This window comes from Phocoena sinus, chromosome 15, assembly GCF_008692025.1.
Source record: "Phocoena sinus isolate mPhoSin1 chromosome 15, mPhoSin1.pri, whole genome shotgun sequence".
Classification (NCBI taxonomy): Eukaryota; Metazoa; Chordata; class Mammalia; order Artiodactyla; family Phocoenidae; genus Phocoena; species Phocoena sinus.
The window spans coordinates 83,919,746-83,942,398 of NC_045777.1; the positions used below are offsets into that span (position 1 = coordinate 83,919,746).

The 22,653-nt window shown below is 46.2% G+C and overlaps 1 protein-coding gene across 14 annotated transcripts in view; it reads right to left on the bottom strand.

Moving 5' to 3' along the window:
- Positions 1-737: 737 nt before the first annotated feature.
- The window catches only part of ZNF12 (zinc finger protein 12), a 47,419-nt gene continuing 25,503 nt past the window's right edge, over positions 738-22,653 (bottom strand). For 9 of the 14 annotated variants that reach the window (XM_032603931.1, XM_032603940.1, XM_032603937.1 and 6 more), the window contains 4 exons: positions 15,098-15,162; positions 8,065-8,191; positions 7,701-7,796; positions 738-4,854 (listed from right to left, as the gene is read on the bottom strand). In XM_032603931.1, coding sequence (XP_032459822.1) covers positions 3,002-4,854; positions 7,701-7,796; positions 8,065-8,191; positions 15,098-15,162 — 2,141 coding nt within the window. In that variant the 3' untranslated portion in view covers positions 738-3,001. Of the gene's footprint in view, positions 4,855-7,700; positions 7,797-8,064; positions 8,192-15,097; positions 16,638-22,653 lie in introns of those variants that run through there. The other 5 variants (XM_032603942.1, XM_032603943.1, XM_032603932.1 and 2 more) reach the window with 5 other exon arrangements.

Consider the following 22,653-nt stretch of genomic DNA (forward strand, 5'->3'; position numbering starts at 1 on the left):
AAACATACCAATACATCCTTACCAGTATCTATCCATACAACTTTCTTTGGGGTGCTAGAGTGGACAGCCCAGCCAGCCACGCTGAGGTGGAATAAAGAGAGGGTGACTCTGTGTTGCCTCAGAAGAGGGCCCTGGTGTTAGGAATGGTCTTCATTTTGACCTGTTTGAGAGGCCACAGAAGCATCAAATGAACCACCATTTCACTAACATAACTGAAAAAAACAGACCAAAAAAACGGGGGGAATCTCACCTCTATGTGCCAGGAGGGGTTGACGTCCTGCTCAGCCCTTGGAAACCCCCTGGGAGTTCCAAATCTGCTCACACTCCACAGTATGAGGTCACTGTGTATAAAGAGCAAGTACTCCTGGCTCTGCCCAATTCCACATTCGGTTTGCTGCTGGGTGGGGAAGCAGAACCATCCCCTGTGGTGCCTTCTTTCATGAACTTAGGCCTTGCCAGGAATAGTTAAAAACTTTTCAAATACTGCATTCCGTCAAATCTAAGACAACCCATTATTTTAAGTACCTCTAAGGAAGAAAAAAAAATCAATGCCACTTGAATCAGAACATGCTATCGATCCTAACTTCAGAGATGTAATAATATGAAAACACTGACATCTCTGAAACAATAAAGAAATCCCACGACTGCATTACTGAAGAGGCAGTTGAGGACCACTTACATGTACAGGACCCTTTCATGTCAGGCACTCCATAAGAGAAAAAGAATGTGGTAAACCATTTAAACTTCTCAAATATTTTACTTAAAATGCATAGTGTTTATTTAAGCTACTTCCCTCTAGTATAGGAAACCTCTGCAAATATTTCAACAAATATACTATATATAGCTGCTACACAAAACTATTATACACTCTACCAGAATTTTAATTCCTGTTATGTAGCAGACTCAAGATCATCTAGACAAATATGGTGGAAAAGTGATAAGCAACAAAAAACAGGTGCCATGAGTGATAGAAATACATGAGAAACATGGCATTTCATCTCCGTGGTAAGGGGTGAATTACTCAAATAATACAGGCTATCAGGCTAATCACTGGACAACAGAAGTAGGTCCTTACCTGACACCATATATTGTCAACAACATGGTAGCAACGATCCATGAATAACAAATTAACCTAAACAAAATTTATGTCATGCATTACCAAAAGAAAGATATACCTGACATCATATCAGGTTCCAGAGATTCTTAGATCAGTAACATAACAATTTAGAAAAACATACACATTTAATGGTTTCAGGTTTTCTAATGCTTAAACTATTTACACCAAAATTTACAGAAAATAATTTCGAAATCAACAGCTCAAAATAAATGATTTGCCTAAAGTCCACTTCTCAATCGTGTAACTCCTACAAACTCTATCTTTAGTTATCCCTAAAAACAACCTAAATCAATCATCTTAAAAATAAATTTAGTCTTTCAGAAAAGAAACAGTCCAGAGGTGGAATGCTACATGGCTGGCTGGTTCAGTGGCTCAAGAGCATTGCCCAGGTCCCAGGTTCTTCCAATCTTTCTGCTCTGCCGTGTACAAATTATATCATAATTCATTGCTGAAAGACAGAGCCAGGCATCACATCCAGAGGAGGAAAAGTTCAGCAAGGTTCCATTTCACCCAGCATGATTCCTTGAAGCTTTGAAGAAAACTTTTCCAGAAATAACCTGTCAGATGTTTCCTTTATTTGTCTAGAATGGGTCCTTGGACCACTCTAAACCAGTTGCTGGCCATGAGAAAGGGATTATCATTATTGGCTGAAACTAATCAGGATTTTTCTGTTCTGTCAGGAGGAATGGATACCCAAACTTGGCCAGCCAACAATAAGGAGCAAGTGACTAGGGTGGTCACCCAACAATGCCAGCTACAAAGCCATATGAACCCACTCTTAATCCATTCAGGAAGGAGCAAAGCACAGTGTTTAAAAATACCATTGTATCAGATAAAATTAATTCCTAGGTTACACATTATGTGTGCTCTGCACACTTACACTTAGGTAGGCATCTAAATAAAAAACTGTAGATGAAAAAAATTAGATTAAAATGAAACTATTTTAGGTTCATCTAAAAAACTGTACTGAGTGCAGTGAGTCCTATGTTCCTCACTACAGACTTCTGGCATTAACAACTGTAAATTATCTATGCCATTTTCTATTTTTTGCATAGATTTCTATCTCTTGCTAATTCAGATACAGTTGAAAACATTATTAAAAACACTGGCTCCCTTATGGAAGACTTAGTTCATTACCAATGATAAAATGCATTTATAAATGCCAGGGAAGATTACAAAAAGAAGCATACTTCATATCTTTCAAATATTAGTTCAGTAACAATGCATATTAAGATACTAACATAGTGGTGCTACTTAATAAAATGGGTCTTTACCATATGTCTTAGCAATTATTCTAATAAGGATAGGATGCCTTTTCAAAAATGATTCAAACTGAACAAACAATTCCTGTAATGCAGCATCTTAAAAAGCAAACAGACCAAAACACCCTCAAAAGCATTAGTCCTACATCCTCAGGACCCACTCATACATGAGCTTAATGTTGCCATGTTGCTGTCTTGATTAGCTACCTGACAACTTTACAGCTTCTATTTACATAAGGAGCATGTTTATTCACAACAGCCATCTTCTGCGGCTCCTTTTTTACAAAAAGCTTTATATTTTATCAGAATAACTTTCAGTATTCATAATTTCCAACAGAATATGTTCTCCACATTCCTTAAGTAGAGAGATTTTCCCTTGGTCTGAATTCCCTGATACGTGAAACAGTTTGAATCCATGGTGAAACTATGTAAAATTTATCAATAAATTTTTACTCTTGTCAACCCATCATGGGGCCTAGTTACAGTTGTGGTTTCCATCCTGTGAACTTCCAGATTCCAAGTCTGACTATAATGCTCGAAGGCTTGTCCACACTCACCTGTGTGAACTGTCTTAGGATGGTAGGAATATTGAGGGTTCTGTGACATTAAATGAGGTGTGACTTCAGAGAAGCCTTCCCATGTCAAGTACGTTCATATTCCCTCTCCTGTGAATTCTCTGATGGCTATTGAAGGCTGACTTGTGGTAGAATTTTTTCCCACATTCGTTACATTCATAGGGCTTCTCTCCTGAATGAGTTCTATAATGTACCGTAAGGTATGACATCCGAGAGAAGGCTTTCCCACATTCGTTACATTCAAAAGGTTTCTCTCCTGAATGAATTCGATGATGGATAGTGAGATATGACATCTGAGAGAAGAACTTCCCACATTCATAACACTCATAGGCTTTCTCTCCTGTGTGTGTTCTCTGATGTCTATTAAGAGCTGAATTCTGGCAGAAGGTTTTCCCACATTCAGTACATTCATAGGGCTTCTCTCCTGAATGAATTCTGTGATGTATAGTGAGGTATGACATCTGAGAGAAGAACTTCCCACATATGTAACATTCATAGGGCTTCTCTCCTTTATGTATTCTCCGATGTCTACAAAGGGCTGAATTCTGGTAGAAGGTCTTCCCACATTCATTACATTCATAGGGTTTCACTCCTGAGTGAGTTCTATGATGTATAGTGAGGTATGACAACTGGGAGAATAACTTTCCACATTCATTACATTCATAGGGCTTCTCCCCTGTGTGGACTCTCTGATGTCTCATGAGGGCTGAGTTCAGGTAGAAGGTTTTCCCGCATTCGTTACATTCATAGGGCTTCTCTCCTGAATGAGTTCTGTAATGTACAGTGAGATATGACAACCGAGAGAAGAATTTCCCACATTCATTGCACTCGTAGGGTTTCTCTCCTGTGTGTGTCCTCTGGTGTGTAGTCAGAGTAGACTTGCGGCAGAAACATTTCCCACACTCGTTGCACTTATAGAGTTTCACGCCTGTGTGAATTTTCTGATGGTCATTAAGTGCTGACTTCTGGGAGAAGGTTTTTCCACAGTCATGACAAACATAGGGTCTCTCTCCTGAATGTGTTCTCTGGTGTTGTGTGAGATGTGTCTTCTGGCAAAATGATTTTCCACAATAACTACATTCATAGGGCTTCTCTCCTGAGTGAGTTCTCTGATGTTGAATGAGGTGTAACTTCTGGTAGAAAGTTTTCCCACATTCAGTACATTCATAGGGCTTCTCACCTGTGTGTGTTCGCTGATGTACAGTGAGGGTTCCCTTCTGGCAGAAGGATTTCCCACATTGGTTACATTCATAAGGTTTCTCTCCTGTATGAGTCCTCTGGTGTATAATAAATTTTGACTTTTTACAGAAGGATTTCCCACATGCATTGCATTCATAGGGCTTCACTTCCATATGAGCTCTCTGGTGCACACTGAGGTTTGACATTTGGAGAAAAGCTATTTCAGATTCGTTCCACTTGTAGGGCTTCTCCTCCATATGATTAACAAACACTGTACCCTTTTGAAAGGCTTTCTGATATTCCATATATTCAAAGGGTTTCTCTAAAATACGAATGTTCTGATAAATACTTCCTTCATTTAGAGCATAAGCCTCCCTATTTTGATTAAATTCATAAGGTTTATCTCCTGGATGAGTTTTTTCAAGCTTAACATGGAGAAGTGATTTCCCACATGCACTACATTCATCCGGCTTCATTCTTGCATAGCTTCCATCACTACTAATATATTCTGAAGTAGATTTTAAACTCTTTCCGCATGAGTCACATTTACAGGATATTTTTCTTGAAGGATCAGGGTTTGTTTCCACATTAGAAGTCTTACCAAAAACATTACCTCTCTCTTCAATCAGGGTTTTGTTGTTGACAGATTCAGTTTGCCTTGAATGTTTGTCTTCATTTTCCTGGGCTCCCTCTATCAGATCATGGGCTTCCCAGTCGTCTTCTAAAAAGAGGCAAAATTAACCAATTTTTATACATCTTCCTATATAAAATATGAAATGTGACTTGTACACAAGCCATTTCTTTGTGGCACAGGTGCTAGCTTCATGGACAGATGAAAACAATTCCAAGTGTACTATTTTCCCTTATTCTTTTGGTTTGGAATAAGCACCCACATGCACACACACAACCTCCACAATCTCCAGTGGTGAGAAAAGCTGACAAAAGCACAAACACCGGGCTTCCCTGATGGCGCAGTGGTTAAGAATCTGCCTGCAAGTGCAGGGGACACGAGTTTGAGCCCTGGTCTGCAAAGATCCCACATGCCACAGAGCAACTAAGCCCATGTGCCACAACTACTAAGCCTGCGCTCTAGAGCCTGTGTGCCACAACTACTGAAGCTCGCACACCTAGAACCTGTGCTCCGCAACAAGAGAAGCCACCGCAGTGAGAAGCCTGCACACTGCAACGAAGAGTAGCCTCTGCTCGCCACAACTAGAGAAAGCCCACGCACAGCAATGAAGACCCAATGCAGCAAAAACACACACAAGCACCTTTGATCTTTGCTACTTTTAAGATTTTGTTCAAAACTGGGTATAGAAGGTAAAATACAAACGTGGAGCAATGATGAGAAGACAAAGGATGCTGCGTGAATGACCAGTTCTTAGATGTGAAAGGACTCACTGCAAACAGGTAAACTGATGGGGCGACAACGACTTTAGCCACTGGACAAGGACAAGGAGGAATCAGTCTCAGGAGGTGGATCAGCACTTTACACCATGGCACTTTCACATCAAGTGGAGAGACAGATCACAGGCTAAGGCACTGTCACCTACACCGAGATGTCTGGTACCAGCAATGCCCCAGCTTACGTTCAACGACAGGTCTCTGCTCCTACTGTTTTACTAAGTTTGCTGGACTTCCAGCCTTGATCCACTCAAACCCTATCTTTTAGGGGGTGTCCATGCTTAAAAAAAAATACTATTCAAGTCCTTTCTCAAGTTAATTAGCTCCATTTCCCCTTAAAGTTGAAAATAATTACTCTCCATACATTTTTGATTCAGCCTTGCACTGGAACATTAACATTCCATGTGCAATGCTGACTTTTAAATTACCCATGCATCTCTGTTCTCTTTTCTTAACCAAAACCTCTTAGTATGGCTCTATTTCCTATTTCTTTTGAACCCCTCAATAGAAATCATAGTTGTTCTTAATTTTAAGCATATGGACATCTTTCCACTACCAGCAGAATATATGGGATGTCACCCATATATTCTAAATATGCATAATGCATATTTAGAAATAAATGCCTATATCTGAATCACTTTGCTGTACACCTGAAACTAACACAACACTATAAACTGACTATACTTCAATAAAAAAATAAAAATAAAAATAAATACCTGTCTATAAATTATTTCTGATTGAATGGACAAGAAGGTTCTTTCACCTACCTGGCTCCTCAGATAATCAAAGAAATAAACATGTACTATATATTACATATTATGATGATGGCCTTTTCTTTATTGGATTATGGGGGGCGTGGTGTGCAGAAGCTCAAGCAAAAAATACATAATCAAATAACAGATTCCTTGATCAGACCTAGCTTTTTTTTTAAGGCATCACCATGATGAGGTGGAGTCAAAGTCAAAGAAGAGATTGGAGTGATGATTAGAGCTGGAAGGAAAAACTTCAAGGAGGGGTTGAATATTTGAGTTCAGACTTAAAGAATGTGTAATCTGGACAAATAACCCACACCCCAATGAAACATAAGACATTTAGAAGTGTGGACCAAAGGGAGTTTATCCAGAGTTTCGGAAAACAATAGAAAATTAAAATTTCCAGGTAACACAGGGCCGATATTGGGTAATGAGGAGGACTTTAAGTTCTTTTTAGCAATCAACAGGGAATTGCTGTAGGCTTACCCTATGAGACTAGCGATAAGATGGGTTAGAAAGGCGGATGAACACATCTTGCAAATCCAGTCAGAATGAAGGAGCGCCTACTGCTCCCACAGGAAACACTGAACCAGAGGACAGGGTGGACAATGCAGCATTAAACAGACAAAAACCCTCAAGACTTCAGACAAGAGGAGCCCTTTGAAGAAGTCGGGGAACAAACCACTGAAGTGCGAAGCAGATCCTTCAGAGACATTTCTGGAGGGGGTGGAAGGATAAACGATCCACGACTCATTTCTATACCTCCTACTCACTCCGCACCTACTCCGACATGACAGCATTCAAGGCCCTGGCCACAGAACAGTAAATAGGAGACAAGATGAAAATGGGCATTTGGAGGAAGAGGGAGATACCAAACTCCAGCAGCACTCGTCTCAGGAATGACCAGCACCCGTGCTCATGACAGCAAAGGTGAACTGAGTTTACTGGTTTATGCACAACACGGGGGTTTGACCTCTGACCTCAAGGAAACAGAAGTGAGAAGTGAAACTGCAGACAGAAACAAGTCTGAGGCATTTCATGGGAAAGAAGAAAAAAGGAAAGTAAAAAGAATATGGAGAGTCACGAGTTATTCTCTAGTAACAGACTATGAATGCCTGAAAGCAAAAAGAATCTATGATAAGAGGTTACTGAATATGCTGTAAGAACAAGAGGATCTGAGGTTTAAGAGGAAGAAGGAAGTGAGTGGGTTTAGTTCTGGGTAGAAGCAAGCGTGGAGGAGCTCTACCAACATAAGCTTTTGTGGGGAAGGAGAAAGTTTGGGAGTGAGATCCGTGTAGCTAAAAGCACACGAGCAACTCTCCTTAGTCACTTCTAAGGCTTGGCACCATTAAAAAATTCCAGGGAAAAACACTTCTGAGTTACCGACCTCCTCACTGCCTCACTCACACACCTGGGTAACTCTGAAGTAGGAATTCTCCTCCCACTATCCATGGCTCTTCTCCTTTCTCCAACTTGGTGATAACTTCCGGTTTGATAATGTGACACCCTGTTAACAGAAATGAGAGAGAACTTGAGCCTGGCTGCTGGGCTTCCAGATCTGTCGTCTAAGCAAAGGGCTGCCTTTCGAGCTACACAACAGAAGTGGCCATCTGTGCTGTACCAAAATTAGAACCTACTTGGAGGCAAAGACCAAATGCCCTCCTGCCTGGTGCCCCAGATTACTCACATTTGTCCCATTAAATTCAAAGTTAAAGTCAGTAAGTTAGAGGGAAATCCTGTTTATCTCAGCAATTCAGAAAGCAGGCTCTCCTCACCTACAGAAACGAGGTGGCTGTAGTTCTCCAGCATCACATCCCTGTAGGTTGTCTTCTGCTCAGGGTCCAACTGCTGCCACTCATCCTGGGTGAAGTCCACAGCCACGTCCTTGAATGACACTGGCCCCTGTAATGGCACCGTGATGGGAACTGGGTGACGTGGAGAAGACTTAGAGGGACAAGAGCTCACCCAGCTCACCAAGAAAGTTAACACTGTATACCTCTTTTACGTTATGGATCTCGTGGGAGGAAAATAAATACAATACACTGCTATGAGTTCGTTCAGTGTACAGCAAAGAAAGAAAATATTGTCTTACACTGTGAGCCAGGAACAATGCTGGCTGTTGGGGACCTACAACAGCAGACAAAGCCCCTGCCCCCGAGGAGCACAGGCCTGAGGACATGCGTGCCAACCCGGGATGCACTGTGCCCCTTCGCTTGGCTTCCAGACTGTTAACAGCGTGGTCCTCCTCTTACCTCCCCGGCCACTCCTTCTCAGTCTCGTTTGCTGGCTCCTCCTCTCCCCTGAGTCATCCTCAAGTTAGAGGGACCTGGGACTCAGTTATTTTCTTTTACACTTTGCTTTGATGGTGATCCCATCTGGCCTCATGGCTTTAATTACCATCCAGATGTCAACATTTCCCAAATTTATATCGCCAGCCCAGGCTTCTCTCCTAAACTCCGGACACATGTGTCCCATTCCTGTCCTAAGCTTCTCCTACTGCTCACAGAAGGAGCTGAGCTGCAGTATTGGCCACACTTCCCAAAGTAACAAGCAAGCCAGGCAACACATCCTAGTTCCGTATTTTACTATGAAGATAAGCCTGCAGTGGTCTGACCCTGACCTGCCAAACGAGCTGTTGGGGAGAGCTGGGTCAGCTGCCCCTAATTCCCAGCTGGGGACTTGGAATCCCTTCTTCCCATGAACACCTTCCAGGGGAGGAGCACACTCCTGACAAGGGACAGAGCGCTCACAAAAGAACTAGAAGTTGCCAGACCCAGATGTTTCAGCATGGATCTTTTGAATAAATTCTCGAACACTCACACCAGTCATTACAAACTGTTTCCTTCTGTACCATCACCTCTGAAATAAAGATAATAATGGTACCTATCACATAATGATACAGATCAGTATCAAACGGGTTCATCCATGGAAAGCACTTTTAACATAGTCCTTTGGACATAAAATGCTTCTCAATGATACCTACTATTACTGTTGATAAAGTGTATCCCATTACTCGTGAAAGGAGAACAAACATGAAGCGGAAAACAGAGAAGTAAATTTAAATAACTAAATGTAATGTGGCTGTTAAGTTTATGCAATTGCCAAGAAAGGAATACAACACAGGACTAGCATGTTAAAAATAAAAATGTTCAGGTGATTTCAAAAGAACGTGGAGGGAGGAATGGTGTGGAAGAGGTTAAGGAAAAGACCACACCAAGCTCAGAGGCCATTTAAGATGGCAACAAACTCCTGACATTGACAGAAAATCAAAGTTCTTTATGTGTAACAATCGAAGAGGCAGGATGGGTCCTGTTACCAAGGTCCCCTGAGATGCCAGGTCACCTGACCCCCAGCTCCAGATGCAGAGACGTCCGGGACCCAGGCTTTGCTGGCCTGGGAAGGCTGACGGTGCCCACCTGCTGACAGGACACCGGGGGGCAGGGGGGGGTGAGCGGGGCGGGAGGAAGAGCTGGTGGCCGCCCAAGGCAGACGAGCGTCTGTGCAGAACTGCCTCGGCTCAGCCTCGAGAAGCCTGTCTCAGAAATCGACAGCAAGTCTTCCAGAAGCTCTGCCCATATTCCATTCAGGCGTCACTGGTCACACCTGTGGCTGCCCGGATGAAGACTGGGGCCCACACGTTCACACACTGAAAGTTATTACCAAATGCAAGAGACTGAGGGATCAGACCATGAACTACTCTAATTTTAAAGCATAAGTAGAATCACGCACACCTTCTTCTCCTTTCCGGTTCTGCATTTGTAATTTCACTAAATGTGTGATTTGTGGGGCTTTTCTAAGTGCTTGTAATTTCGCCGGATGAGAAAAACACTGCACGATAAGAAAACATTATAGTTTTCACTGGTAACGGGCATAAAAATATATGCACTGTTGCTGCTTGAAAACAGCATTCATGTGAATGTTCCAGATGATTTTCTATTTGCTGATGGGTTAAGTGGCTTGCCCACGTTCACTTTTATGTAAAGGGAAGATGAGAAAATTGCACTTTAAACTTAAAAAATGGATGTCAGGAAACCTGGATAACAAATTAAGAACTGCAAATATTGAGGGGTTTTAGGTTACTTTCAAAACACAAGGGAACAAACCACGATGTATGTGTCTTAAAGGACCACTTGGTACAGTAAGATTCCACAGACAGCCTTGTAATCACACAACTCAGAACTGGTCACACACTGCCCACAAGCCACTTTCTCAGCGTTACGTTAACAGCGTCGGCTCACTCCCCTGCTTGGTGGCAGAGAGGACGGGTCTCCTTTCCTTTCTGAGATTCTTTTCATGAGTGGCTAGAAAGCTTAAGCACTGGAATTCCATTAGAGAAAAGGAGTATTCCTCAGAGGACTGTAAATGACAAAACCCCAAGAGGGCTTTATCAGCTGCGTCCCTGTGTCAGAGATCTCCCATGCATGGCTGGGGCCCAAATGACACACAACAGCGGGGGCCCAGGGGCCGCAGTCCTAGGACGCCGCTCCACAACCAAAAGGGTCCTCTGCTCGTCGGGGAAAAAGAAAGGTGTTCCCAGACACACACAGACTCCAGAACCAGGAAGTGAGGACCCCACCTGCCTGGCCTGTCCCAGGAGAGTGGCTGATGCACTGCCCAGAACCAGAAAGGGGAACTGAGACCCAGCAGAAAGGGAACCACGAGACCGAAGCATTCCTACCCCCGCACGCGCCTGAGCCCGCAAAGAAGCTGAACCTCGGTACCGACCAAGGAGGGTGCTCTTCAACTAGGAATCTTACCCACGCAAACGTGCTGATTTAGAGAAACTTTTGAAACGCATAGTATTCAACCTCTCAAAGTAAAAAAAAAGTAATGAATTATATAGCAATGCTGAAAAATACAGGAAAAAGACAATAAACCTTGGAAAACAGTGTTTACTAACATGACCCCAACTGGAAACATTTAGAAACATTTAACACCACTCTGAAAGCCAGTAAGACAAGGAAAACAAAACAGAACAAAACAAAACAAGACAGTATTGGGGTTAGGAAGACCGGCAATGGACATGAACAGGCCCTTCACATAAAAACAGAAATACACCAGTCTGAAAAGACCACAGACAAAAGGATTCCAACTACGTGACATTCTGGAAAGGGCAAAAATACACAGGAGGATTCCAACTACGTGACATTCTGGAAAGGGCAAACATACACAGACAGTAACAAGATCAGCAGCTGTCCGGGGCTTGGGGACACTTGCGGGGATGAACAGGTGACCGGCACGGATGTTTCGGGCAGTGAAATGCTTCTGGGTGGCACTGCAGTGGTGGCTGCAGGTCATCACACTTGTCCAAACCTGAGCAGCAGGACACAGAGAGTGAGCCTTAATATAAACTACAGACTCCACGGGAGATCAGGTGTCAATGCTGATCCATCACTGAGATGACGCGCCACACAAGCCTGAGATGTTATCAAGGGAGGGAACCCAGAGGGACGGGTAGAGGAAACTGCTGTCTGCTCGATCCTCCTGTAACCCTAAAACTGCTCTAAAAACTGTCTATCCATTAGAAAGAAGAAACAGCTTCTAAGCATGTGAAAATACTCTCAACCTCATTCACGATTCAGAAAAACCCCAAGGGAACGTCCATACTGCTTACCGGGGCCTAGGGCCAGCGGGAACACGCCGCGGCCCAGCCCCTTCCTGTCGGGCATCGCGCTGGAGCCCAGAGTCCCCCTGACTTGACCCACCGCACCCCACCCCATGTTTCATGCCGTCCACGGTCTCTACACATGACATCTTTAGATCAGATGACTCACTGTCCCGATTACAAGGTTTCAGTTTCTCCACAGGATGAAACCAAAACCAACACAGAGGGGAGGCTCTTCAGTCAACCTCAGGGTCTGCCTGCATCCACGTCCCGCTGTTCCTGACGGGAGGCCCACGTCCTAAGGAAGGAGCTCCTTACCAGCACCTCAGGAGCCTCATCCAGTCCACCTCACGCTGCTCTGAGAGCCTCGACAACCTCTGCAGCTACCCAAGTCCCGGTCACTTGAGGGCCGTCACCCTTCCCCGAGTCACTGAGCCACGTGTTCTGACGATGCATTTATAACCAGGCTCTCGGGCTTCCCCGGTGGCGCAGTGGTTGAGAATCCGCCTGCCAATGGTGGGTACACGGGTTCGAACCCTGGTCCGGGAAGATCCCACATGCTGCGGAGCAACTAAGCCCGTGAGCCACAACTACTCAGTCTGCGCTCTACAGCCCGCACACTACAAGTACTGAGCCCACGGCCCGCAACTACTGAAGCCCGCATGCCTAGAAGCCGTGGTCTGCAATAAGAGAAGCCACCGCAATGAGAAGCCCGCGCACCGCCACGAAGAGTAGCCCCTGCTCACCGCAACTAGAGGCAAACGCCTGCGCGCAGCAACAGAGACCCAATGCAGCCAAAAATGAAGAAATTAATAAGTAAAGAAACCAAAATTAAAACACACAGATAAATAAATAAAAGCAGGCTCTGCTGTGTCAGCACTCTGGAGTTCCCGACGTATCGACGGGCAGGATTCCCGTCCTCTCCTGTAATTACGTCTGTGAAGTGCCTTTCCCGAGGAGAACAGAAGCTCCTGGAAGCAGAGAATTGCTTAAGATCACATGCAGAACCTGAAGACATCTGAAGTTTATGTCTAAGATAAAAGACACGACACAAGATGGCGTGAAGGGTCCCCGAAGCCAAGAGCCAGGGAAGCAGGGCATGTCGTCTGGGGACCCTTCCACCAGCAGGGCAGAAAGTGTCCGTGGCCAGAACTGGCGCTCAATTCGCTTTGAGCTGAGAGGCACCCGTGTAATTACATAGGCTCCCCAAAGACTAATTACTCCCACATTTAAGAGAGGAGATGGCTTTTCAGGCAGACAAGGCAAGTACAGTCTTCCCAGCTGGCTGAACTGTGTGTGCTGATGGTAACAATGGAGCTGGGCCCCAGAGCTCTGCTCTCTCCTCAAACCCCCAACTTCACCCTCACCCTCAGCTGAGGAGCTGCTTCCCTGAGAACAGAGAAGCCATCGGAGGGCTTCCCCACCTGCAACCCGGCTCTGCCATCCCCTCCCCACTCCAGCACCCCGGGCAGCAGCTCTCCCCTCCCCCTCACGCATCTACTGGATCATTCCCACTCTTATTTCTCCCATCAAAACACAACACAACATCCTCCCCGGACCTCAGCTCCTACTCCAGCTACTGTCCAATTTCTCTTTTCCCCATCACAGCAAAACGTCCTGAAACAGTTAGAAACACAACAAACCCAGTTCTCCCACTCCTCTCCCCTAAGCGTCTCCGATCAGGATTTTACCCCACAGATCCATCCACACGCATCATCAGCGAGGTGCGACCTCCCCCCAGTGCTGGGCTCCATGGTTAATGGCTCCATAGAACGGCTACCTCGTTTCTCCAGTCACCCAGGGAACCTGTAAAGTGCTTCCCATATGCACACAAAATGCTGTGATTAATATTTTAGGAGAAATGCTCAGCGTGCACAATACACTTGAGCTTCTGGAGGAAAGAGGCAGCAGCACAGAAAAAAAGTTTCCGTAACTAGAGAAATGAAAAGATAAGGTATTTTAACGGTAGCAAGTACGGGACGAAGGGGAACGAATAAAAACCATTTAGACTACGACATTAACAAGCCTAATACTACAACGTGGTAACAGAGGATGGAGAAGGACTTCAGAATGAACCCATTTTTCTGGGTAGGATGACAGGCTAGACGATGCAACGATGAGCCGCCAGGGACAAAAGGAGAAGGCAAGGGGCGGGGGAGCTGTAAATAATCATTCTTGGATCTACTGGATCTAGCAATTTGAGGTGCTCTTTGGACAAACTCCATAGAGATGCTGGCAAGTGGCTGCACAGAGGCATCTATCTGGTCCAGCTGGGAGAACTGACAGAGCTGGAAGTGAAAAGCACCACAAGGTGAGATCAGACAGGTTGAAGAGGCATGAACGAAGAGTGAAAAGACAACACATTGAGAGGGGGGAAGAAAGAATCAGTCAGGAAGAGAGCAAGGAGAGATCTGTCACAGGAACCAACATGGCAGACTCTGCAGATGGGAAGGCGACAGTGGTCTGAGGTGACGACTGGCAAATCTCCACTGGCTTGTATGCTGGATGCCAGGTCACCTCAACCGGATCAGGTTCCGAGGAGGGGCAGAACCAAGACCGCAAGCTTCACGATACAATTCAGGTGGGAAACACGGAATCTTTGCCACAGACATCACTACATGGTGTGTAACGCGACCCTGTTAGATTGTAAGTGACAAAGAGGGAAATTTACTGGAAGGGTGACAAGGCTGTGCTTCCAGATGCTCCTCATTGCATCCCTGGATTGAGCACTGAAAACAATGTACCTAGGTGACAACGGTGTTCTACTGAACGGAAAAGTTATATGCCCTGAGTGCTCCCTGGAAGACACGCTCTCGGCTTACGGGAAGCACAAGGAAGGCACCGAAGTCAACACGTTAGGGGCTGTCGCTCAGGAAGGCTAGCGGCCTACAGCGGGACCCTCAAGGAAACCTTTAACGCCCGAGAACAAAAGTGCCTCGGCAGGACAATGTAAGTCAAGCGAGGGATGGCGTTTTGCCACAAATGTCAAGAACACGAGGCTTGTACTGGGGCTCTAAGAGGATCGTGGGATCTACACGTAGAACTTGCCAGAAACACGTGGTACTGACCTGCTCCTCTACGCTTTGTCGAACCACATCTTTTCCCTACTCCTACTTTCCCATTTCACATTTTGAACTATTCGCCTCCCAAGCTGTTATCACAAAAGAACAGCAGCAGGTAAATAAGTAAACAGCAAAACTCACCAGGGGCTGATTCATTTTCCGCTGCTCTTGGAACACCGTGCAGGACTGTGACAGTGGAGGCGGACCTGCAGAAGGAAAATGCAGGAGTGAAGCTACGACTGAAGCGGCTCGGGGTTGCACAAGCACCCGCCCGAGCTCGACAAGACACACCTGTGGGAGACCCACCATTTCATCTTCAGAAGGGCCTGTTAGAATGAGGAGGGAGCAACTACCCTCAGGTCTGTAACTCCCACGTGGCTGCGGTACCTGAGGGGATACTTTTTTTTCAGCAGCGAGTGTACACTGAGTCCTACTAAAATAAACCTCCGTCATTAAATATGAAATTAAAAAACGCATATAGTTTAACTCTTCTAAGTCTATTAACAACTTAGATCAGGAAATCCACAGGATACCCAGAATAAAAGGACACACTCAGGTACGTTTCAGTCTTTCAATTATTTGTACAAACTTTACAAACTTAAGTGCGACACTCAAAAAGCACTTTTATTAAAACTGACTTTAAGTGGACAGAACACCTGCCCCAGTAGTTTAGATTCCTGGTAGCGACCGCACGTGCATACCCGGTGAGGATCTAGGACAAGTCATCTCCCTTCTCAGGCCCAATCTCTTCCTTCCTCAACCGAGGCAGCAGGACAGAAGCCTTGCAGACTCATCCTGCACCGATTACACTGTGCGAATCCACAGGGAACAACCGAGGGGGGCAGCGGACGCTTAGATTAGACAACCAAGGTGGTGACGCGCCTTGAGAGACACGTGCGAGATGCCGACACGGCGACAAGAGGACGTGGAGTATCGGGGTTGGACGGAGGGGAGGACGTGGCACGTCCCGGGCGAGTCTGTGGCCCCTGCTCCCCCAGAACATCCGGAGGTCACAAGTCCCAGGGGAGCCCCATCCGGAGTAGCCGGCCCTGCCCTCCAGCCCGGCCCCTCCACCTCCGAGAAGCGGTCAAACCGTCCCGATCGCACTACCGCGGGACCCCAAGCCCCAATCTGCAAGGGCCGCAGAGTCCACAACCGCCTGCAGGCACGCAGAAGCACCAACCCCGTCGAGACTCCCTGACCCTCCCCGGGCTCCCGAGGCTCCGGTCCGGGAGCTGCTCCTCCGCCGAGCTCCTCTCTCGGGGTCCCTCCTCTCCGCTTCCCGAGGCCACTGGGCCCGAGGAGTCGGCTCTGGGCCTACGGCACAAGCTCCCTTCAGGCCCACCTCTCTCCCGGGACCACGCTATGCCGCGCGCTGCAGACGGTCGGGCACTGCACCGCCGCCGGCCGTTTGGCCACTCCGGCCCAGGCCGCGGGCTCCGCAGCTCGAGCTCGGGGGTCCCACTTCCAGCCTCCGCCCGGCCTGCGCGAACCCTCGCCCGCACACCCGGCTCGCGCTTGCTGCCGGCCGGGACGGACGGCGTCCAGCCCCGCAAGCCCCGAAATGTTCGGCAACAGGGCAAAACGACGGAACGACGACCATGGCCGACCTGCGAACGCACAGGAAGCAAGGGCGGCGCGGCGACGGCGCGCGTGCGCCAACCCTCAGAAACCGTGAGGCGCACCTGCGCAGGAGAACGCCGGAAGTCCGCCTGCAGCCCGACCGGAGAGGGAAACAAGTACCAAGACTCTATTTCCCAGAAGTCTCCGCGCCGTCCACTTAGTGAGCAACTTAAATGTCTTCATGTCTTCTGGCAGTGAGGAGCTGCTGGGCTGCGACGGTGGGCCGTCTGGACCAGGGACTCAATTGCCCATTTGTCTTCACTCCTCTTAGGGATCAAGGAAAGCTGTGGCCTCAAGCGGGGGCTGTGTGATGGCCTCCAGGGTCCCTGGTCCTTTCCCTGCCCTGAGACATTTCGGGTTACATCTGAGATTCCCCCACCGCCAGGAGAGGGGAAGGAGTGTATCACGTTCGCTTAACTGAAACGCTACAACTTTCCTTCAAATCCTAGGATACAATAAATGCCCAGCCATGATACAAACTAATATTACCCACGGAAAGAAAAGAAAATAGAAATTGTAGCTGTTTACGCAACCAACGCGATAAAAACTGTACGAAAATCAGATACCAGGGATCTTACCTCTTAAAGAGGATACTGTTTATGTAAGGTAAAAATATCATTTTTCAAAAATGGGATCATAAGGGTAATGATTTATCACTATTTTGGGGGTGAAATAATATAACTGTTCTTTGCCAACTGTTCCTTAAAAGCTGCTAGGGGAAAAGTTAAAAATAAAATCTCCAGGGACTTCCCTGGCGGTACGGTGGTTCAGACTCCTAGGTTCCACTGCAGGGGGTACGCGTTTGATTCCTGGTTGGGGAACTAAGATCCCGCATGCTGCGCAGTGCAGTCCCATTAATTAATTACGTAATTAACAAACAAAATAAAAAAAAATCTCCCCCCAACCGAGAAAATCCTCTCCACAAATGTAGACGTAAAGAAAACGGTTTTACTGTTGAATAACCATTAAACCACACTGTGTTGTGCACCACAGGCGAAGCACTAATGTTTGTGCAAATGAAATCAACCTCACTTTTTTTTTTAAACCTCAGCAGATAATATCTGTTGCATACATGTTCTCAAGATAAACGGGAACTTGTCTCCCGTGAAAAGACTTGACAACACCATAAAAATGGCATACCTTCTTTCAGAGTATATCCTAAATTCACATGGTAATCTCGGTGGCTGTCCATGCTAGTTAATACCCTTTATCCAAAGGAAAAAGACAACTGCTCCTACCTCTAGGACAAGCAGGTCCTTACAGCTCAGAGCAAAGTGCTTAACACCTAGCCTAAACTCCCCCGGTGACAGAGAGATAAAGAAGATAGCTCTCAGGTCCTTAACAAAGACATTCCTCGGTTGTAATGCTGGCAAGAGACTGATTTAGCTTTTAAAAAGATTTAGATATTTATGAAAGGGACAGAGGAACTATTTATATTACAAGCATCTTGAGGAAATCCTCTAAAAACGGAAATAAGAAGTGATGATTTGGCCAAATGAATAAGCACATAACCCATTCCTGATTTCCCCAGCTGAACTGCCACATTAAATTAATCCTGCACAAAATGCGTGCTTCTCCAAAATTGCGCTTGGAAGTGGCTGCTTAGAGCCAGGAATGGTCTCTTCCGGTTCTTGCTGCTGTTGACTGTGGCCTCTGCCTGAATTCTCACCGATGAAATGCTGCCAGTGTGGGAATGACAGCGACCACGCCTGCTCTGAGCCTGAGCCTGGCAAACCTCCAGGGCGCATTTCTCGCCTTTTCCATTTTCACCACGTAAAGACGTCAGCTACACGGAATACCTTGCTTGCAAGCACCGTGGGTGGGCAGTGCGCCCATCAGCCCGCCACCAGGCCTCCAGTTCTCACATCACCCACGTGCACCGACCGGGTCTCAGCAGAACACTGCGGTGGCCTGTGAACCCCAGCTGCTGTGCCCACCTCAACACCTCACTCTATCCCTTCAGCCCAGGGACATGCTGGGCTCCCCAGCCCCCTGCCCTGTACTCTGCCCTGGACAGTCTCTGGTAGTACTTCTATCACCAGTTGTCTTGAGGAAATGCTCTAAAAAAGGGAATAAAAGTACGGAGTCATCCCAATGAATAGGATGTCCAGCAGTGAGCTGATGTCCCTCACGACTCACCCCTCTCCAAAAGGCGAAAAACCGTCATTTCATACATTTCCCCCTTTTTAAAGCTGTTTTAAGTTCGGAGAGTAAACCTGGACCCTGCGACTTCACCTTGACCAGAAGCAACAACGGCCACCTTTTACTTTCGTTTCCTTAGGATGTCCTCATATATACGGATCCTTACGGTACAAAGCTTTCTCCTTGTGGATCTGCATCTCTATTAACTACAGATATTTCCCCTATTTTGTCAGTTCTCTATTTTTACTGAAGTATATTTGGTTTGCAATGTTTCAGGTGTACAGCAAACTAATTCGGTTACATGTATTTATGTGAGAATATATGTGTTCTTTTTCAGCCTCTTTTCCATTATGGGTTATTACAAGGTACTGAACATAGTTCCCTGTGCTATACACTAGGTCATCACTGTTTATCTATTTTACATATACAAGTGTGTATCTGTCAATCCCTGTTCTTTATCTTTTTAACTTTTTACTCTCACATTCTCTTATACAGACACTTAAAAATATATGTTGTGTTCACATCTGTCACTTTCACTTCATACTTTTCATCTGCTTTGACACTGTACTTGAAGAAGCCTTTCCCATCCGGCACTTCCTAGGTACTTACCTGTGTTTTCTCCTGTTTATATTTGGTCTCTTAACATAGCAATTTTATCAGATAACTGGCACCCATCTTCAAGATTTGTAAAATCATTTTCCTCTTCAAGTCTCTCAGCCATTTTTGTCAACACTAACACATCTACCACAACCGGGAAACGCAACATTTAAGAAGAAAACTCAGGTTTCTAATCTAACAGAAAAGGACAGGTTCTTCTTTGAAGTTCAGCAACACGTCTTAATTTGAAGGCAGGAGAAGGACTTCCCTGAGGTTCAAGTTTTACCGAATCTGCCTTCTAATGCAGGGCACGCGGGTTCGAAGCCCGGGAACCCTGGTCCGGGAGCTAAGATCCCACACGCCACGGGGCAATTAAGCCTGTGTGCCGCAACTAAGACAAGATGCAGCCTGAGAGAAATAAATATATTTTTTTAAATAAAAAAAATAAATAAAGGCAGGGGAAGCAGGAAAGCGACCGTCCCATGTGAAATCCTTCTTATTAAAAATACAGGTCGTAGCAGTTTGCTTGGCTGCGTCACCAAGTACGACAAAGTGGCGGGCTTAAGCAACACAAATGCACTGTCTGACGTTTACGCAGGTTGGAAGTCTGAGATCAAGGTGTCAGCAGGGCTGGTCCCCTCTGAGGGCTGTACGGGAGGATGTGCTCCAGGCTTCCCGGTGGAGAGGGCGGTTTCCTCACCAGCACATGCACTATGCATGTACCAGGTAGGTGCCTGGGCTGAACTCCGATCCCAGGGCTCCTTATCCACGGCAGCACCGGGCTGCTGGAGGGGTTGTCACGGACGCGTTGGCAGGAGGATTGGAGGCTGACACAGACGTCCGCTCAGCTGTGGACCCATGGCCTGGCCACAGCCCTGCCAGAGGATGCCTGGGTGAAATCCAGGTCACGGTTCACCTCCCTCCTTATTTCACTCAACGACACCTTGATGCCCCCCTACCGCAACCAGCCTGGGTGGCACATCCCACCCAGAGATTTCCAAATCAGAAGCATGTCAATTGAGAAAGTTAAAATTAGGCCCTAGCTCAGTGCTGTGGAATTAGAATCTGAGAGGCCGGGTCCAGGCATCTGTGTTGTAATATTTTCTCCACGTGACTCTCATGCCGAAAGGATTGTATTGACGAAGCACTTGTGCTGCACTCTACTGATATTTCTGCACTAGAGCTACAGCCTTTGTTATATTAAACTGCATCCACAGGAGGAAAAGAGAGGAGGAGAGGTGATAGTTTTGCTTGTCTCCAAACACGCTGGTACTGAACCAAACTTGGGTCCACCCGCCTGCACGCACTAAAGCCAATCTACTGACACCGGGTCACGGTGAAGGAAAGTGCCGCGTTTATGGCACGGCAACAAGCAAGGGGTCCAGGTATCTAGGGCTCAGAAGGCCCCCACTCCCCAATGGCTTTCAGGGAAAGGTGTTTACAGATGGGGTGAGGCTGTTGGTGGGAATGTACACTGGTGCCGCCACTATGGAGAACAGTGTGGAGGTTCCTCCAAACACTAAAAGCTAGAGCTACCGTACGACCCAGCAATCACACTCCTGGACATATGCCCAGAGAAAACCATAATTCAAGAAGACACATGCACCCCAATATGTATAGCAGTACTATTTACAATAGCCAAGACATGGGAGCAACTTAAACGTCGATCGACAGAGGAATGGATAAGGAAGACGTGGTACATACATGCGATGGAATACTACTCAGCCAATAAAAAAGAACGAGATAATGCCATTCGCAGCAACATGGATGGACCTAGAGATTATCATACTAAGGGAAGGAAGTCAGACAGAGAAGGACAAATACCATATGATATCACTTCTATGTGGAATCTAAAACAATGATACCAATGAACTTCTTTACAAAACAGAAACAGACTCACAGACATAGAAAACACACTTATGGTTACCAAAGGGGAAATGGGGGGGAGAGGAATAGATCAGGAGGTTGGGACTAACATATACACACAACTATATATAAAATAGGCAATCAACGAGGACCTCCTGTATAGCACAGGGACCTCTACTCAATATTCTCTATTAACCTAGGGAGTCCCCTGCTGGCACAGAGGTTACAATTCTGGTATTTCACGGTCGTGGCCCGGGTTCAATACCTGGTCAGGGAACTGAGATCCTGCAAGCCACAGAGCGCGACGAAAAAAACCACAAAATTTTATAATAACCTAAATGGGAAAACAATCTGAAAAAGAAAAGATATCTGTGTACATAGAACTGAATCACTTTGCTGTACACCGGAAACTAACACAACATCGTAAATCAACTAGAGTCCCCAAATAAAATTTTAAAATGTTTAAAGTGAATTACAGAAGAGTGGGGTGAGGGAGGGGAGGTTGAGGGGTGTGTGGTCAGCTTGTGGACATTCTTCTGATTGGTTGGTGGTGAGGTAATTTGAGGTCAACATCATCAACCTTCTGGTTCCAGCTGGTCTGGGGTCTACGTGCTTGTGGGCAGCATGCAGTTAACTTCTTCCACCTGATGGGGGCTTCAGTCTCTGCAAAACAGCTCCAAGGACGAGGCTCAGAACAGTATCTACAGCCCTTGAAGAAGAAGGAAAGGTCCTTGGCTTTGTTTAACGGCTACACTAGTATTATTTCGTCGTTTTGGACTCTTTTCCTTTCTTTTTGCACTCTCTGCCTTCTCTGATTAAACTGTCCGTTTCGAACTCAGGGAAGGCTAGGAGGCTAAAATTTTCTAAAGACAAGAAGCAGGCAGAAGACATGGGGAGAATCTGTCCCAGGAAGGCCCCACAAGGTCCTGCTCACTTACAACATCAGATTCGATCTGGGCTGTTTACGCAGTTTTGGGACAACATACCAACACATCTTAAGATGGGTCCCACCCGACTGTACCACATTTGGACAAGGTGAGGTGGGGTGGGATTATGCAAATCCAGATCTGAAGACTAGATAAAGCAATCAGGGTATTTCACAGTATACAAGAGAAATTTTCACGGGAACAGAATACCAACCTTCTAAGATTTGAAAGCCTGTTAAGGAAGAGGGAGAGTGAACTTCTATTCTGTTATACAAGGACCCAGTCAGCGGTGATGGTTGAAAGCACGATGAATGCATATCTGAACTCATTTGCCTCCTAACGATGGAACGTCTACAGCACAGGGACACAGGTCCTCAAGCAGCAGTGCTTTTCCCAGCAGTGCGGACCCTGAAGAGAGCCGGGCTGTGGCAGCTCTGGAGGACGACAGACGCTCTTTGCATGGCCTCTGAGACCCAGAACATCTCAGGAAGTCCACGAGTGCAAACCAAAGAGACACTCAGTCCCGGCACCTTGGATGAACTG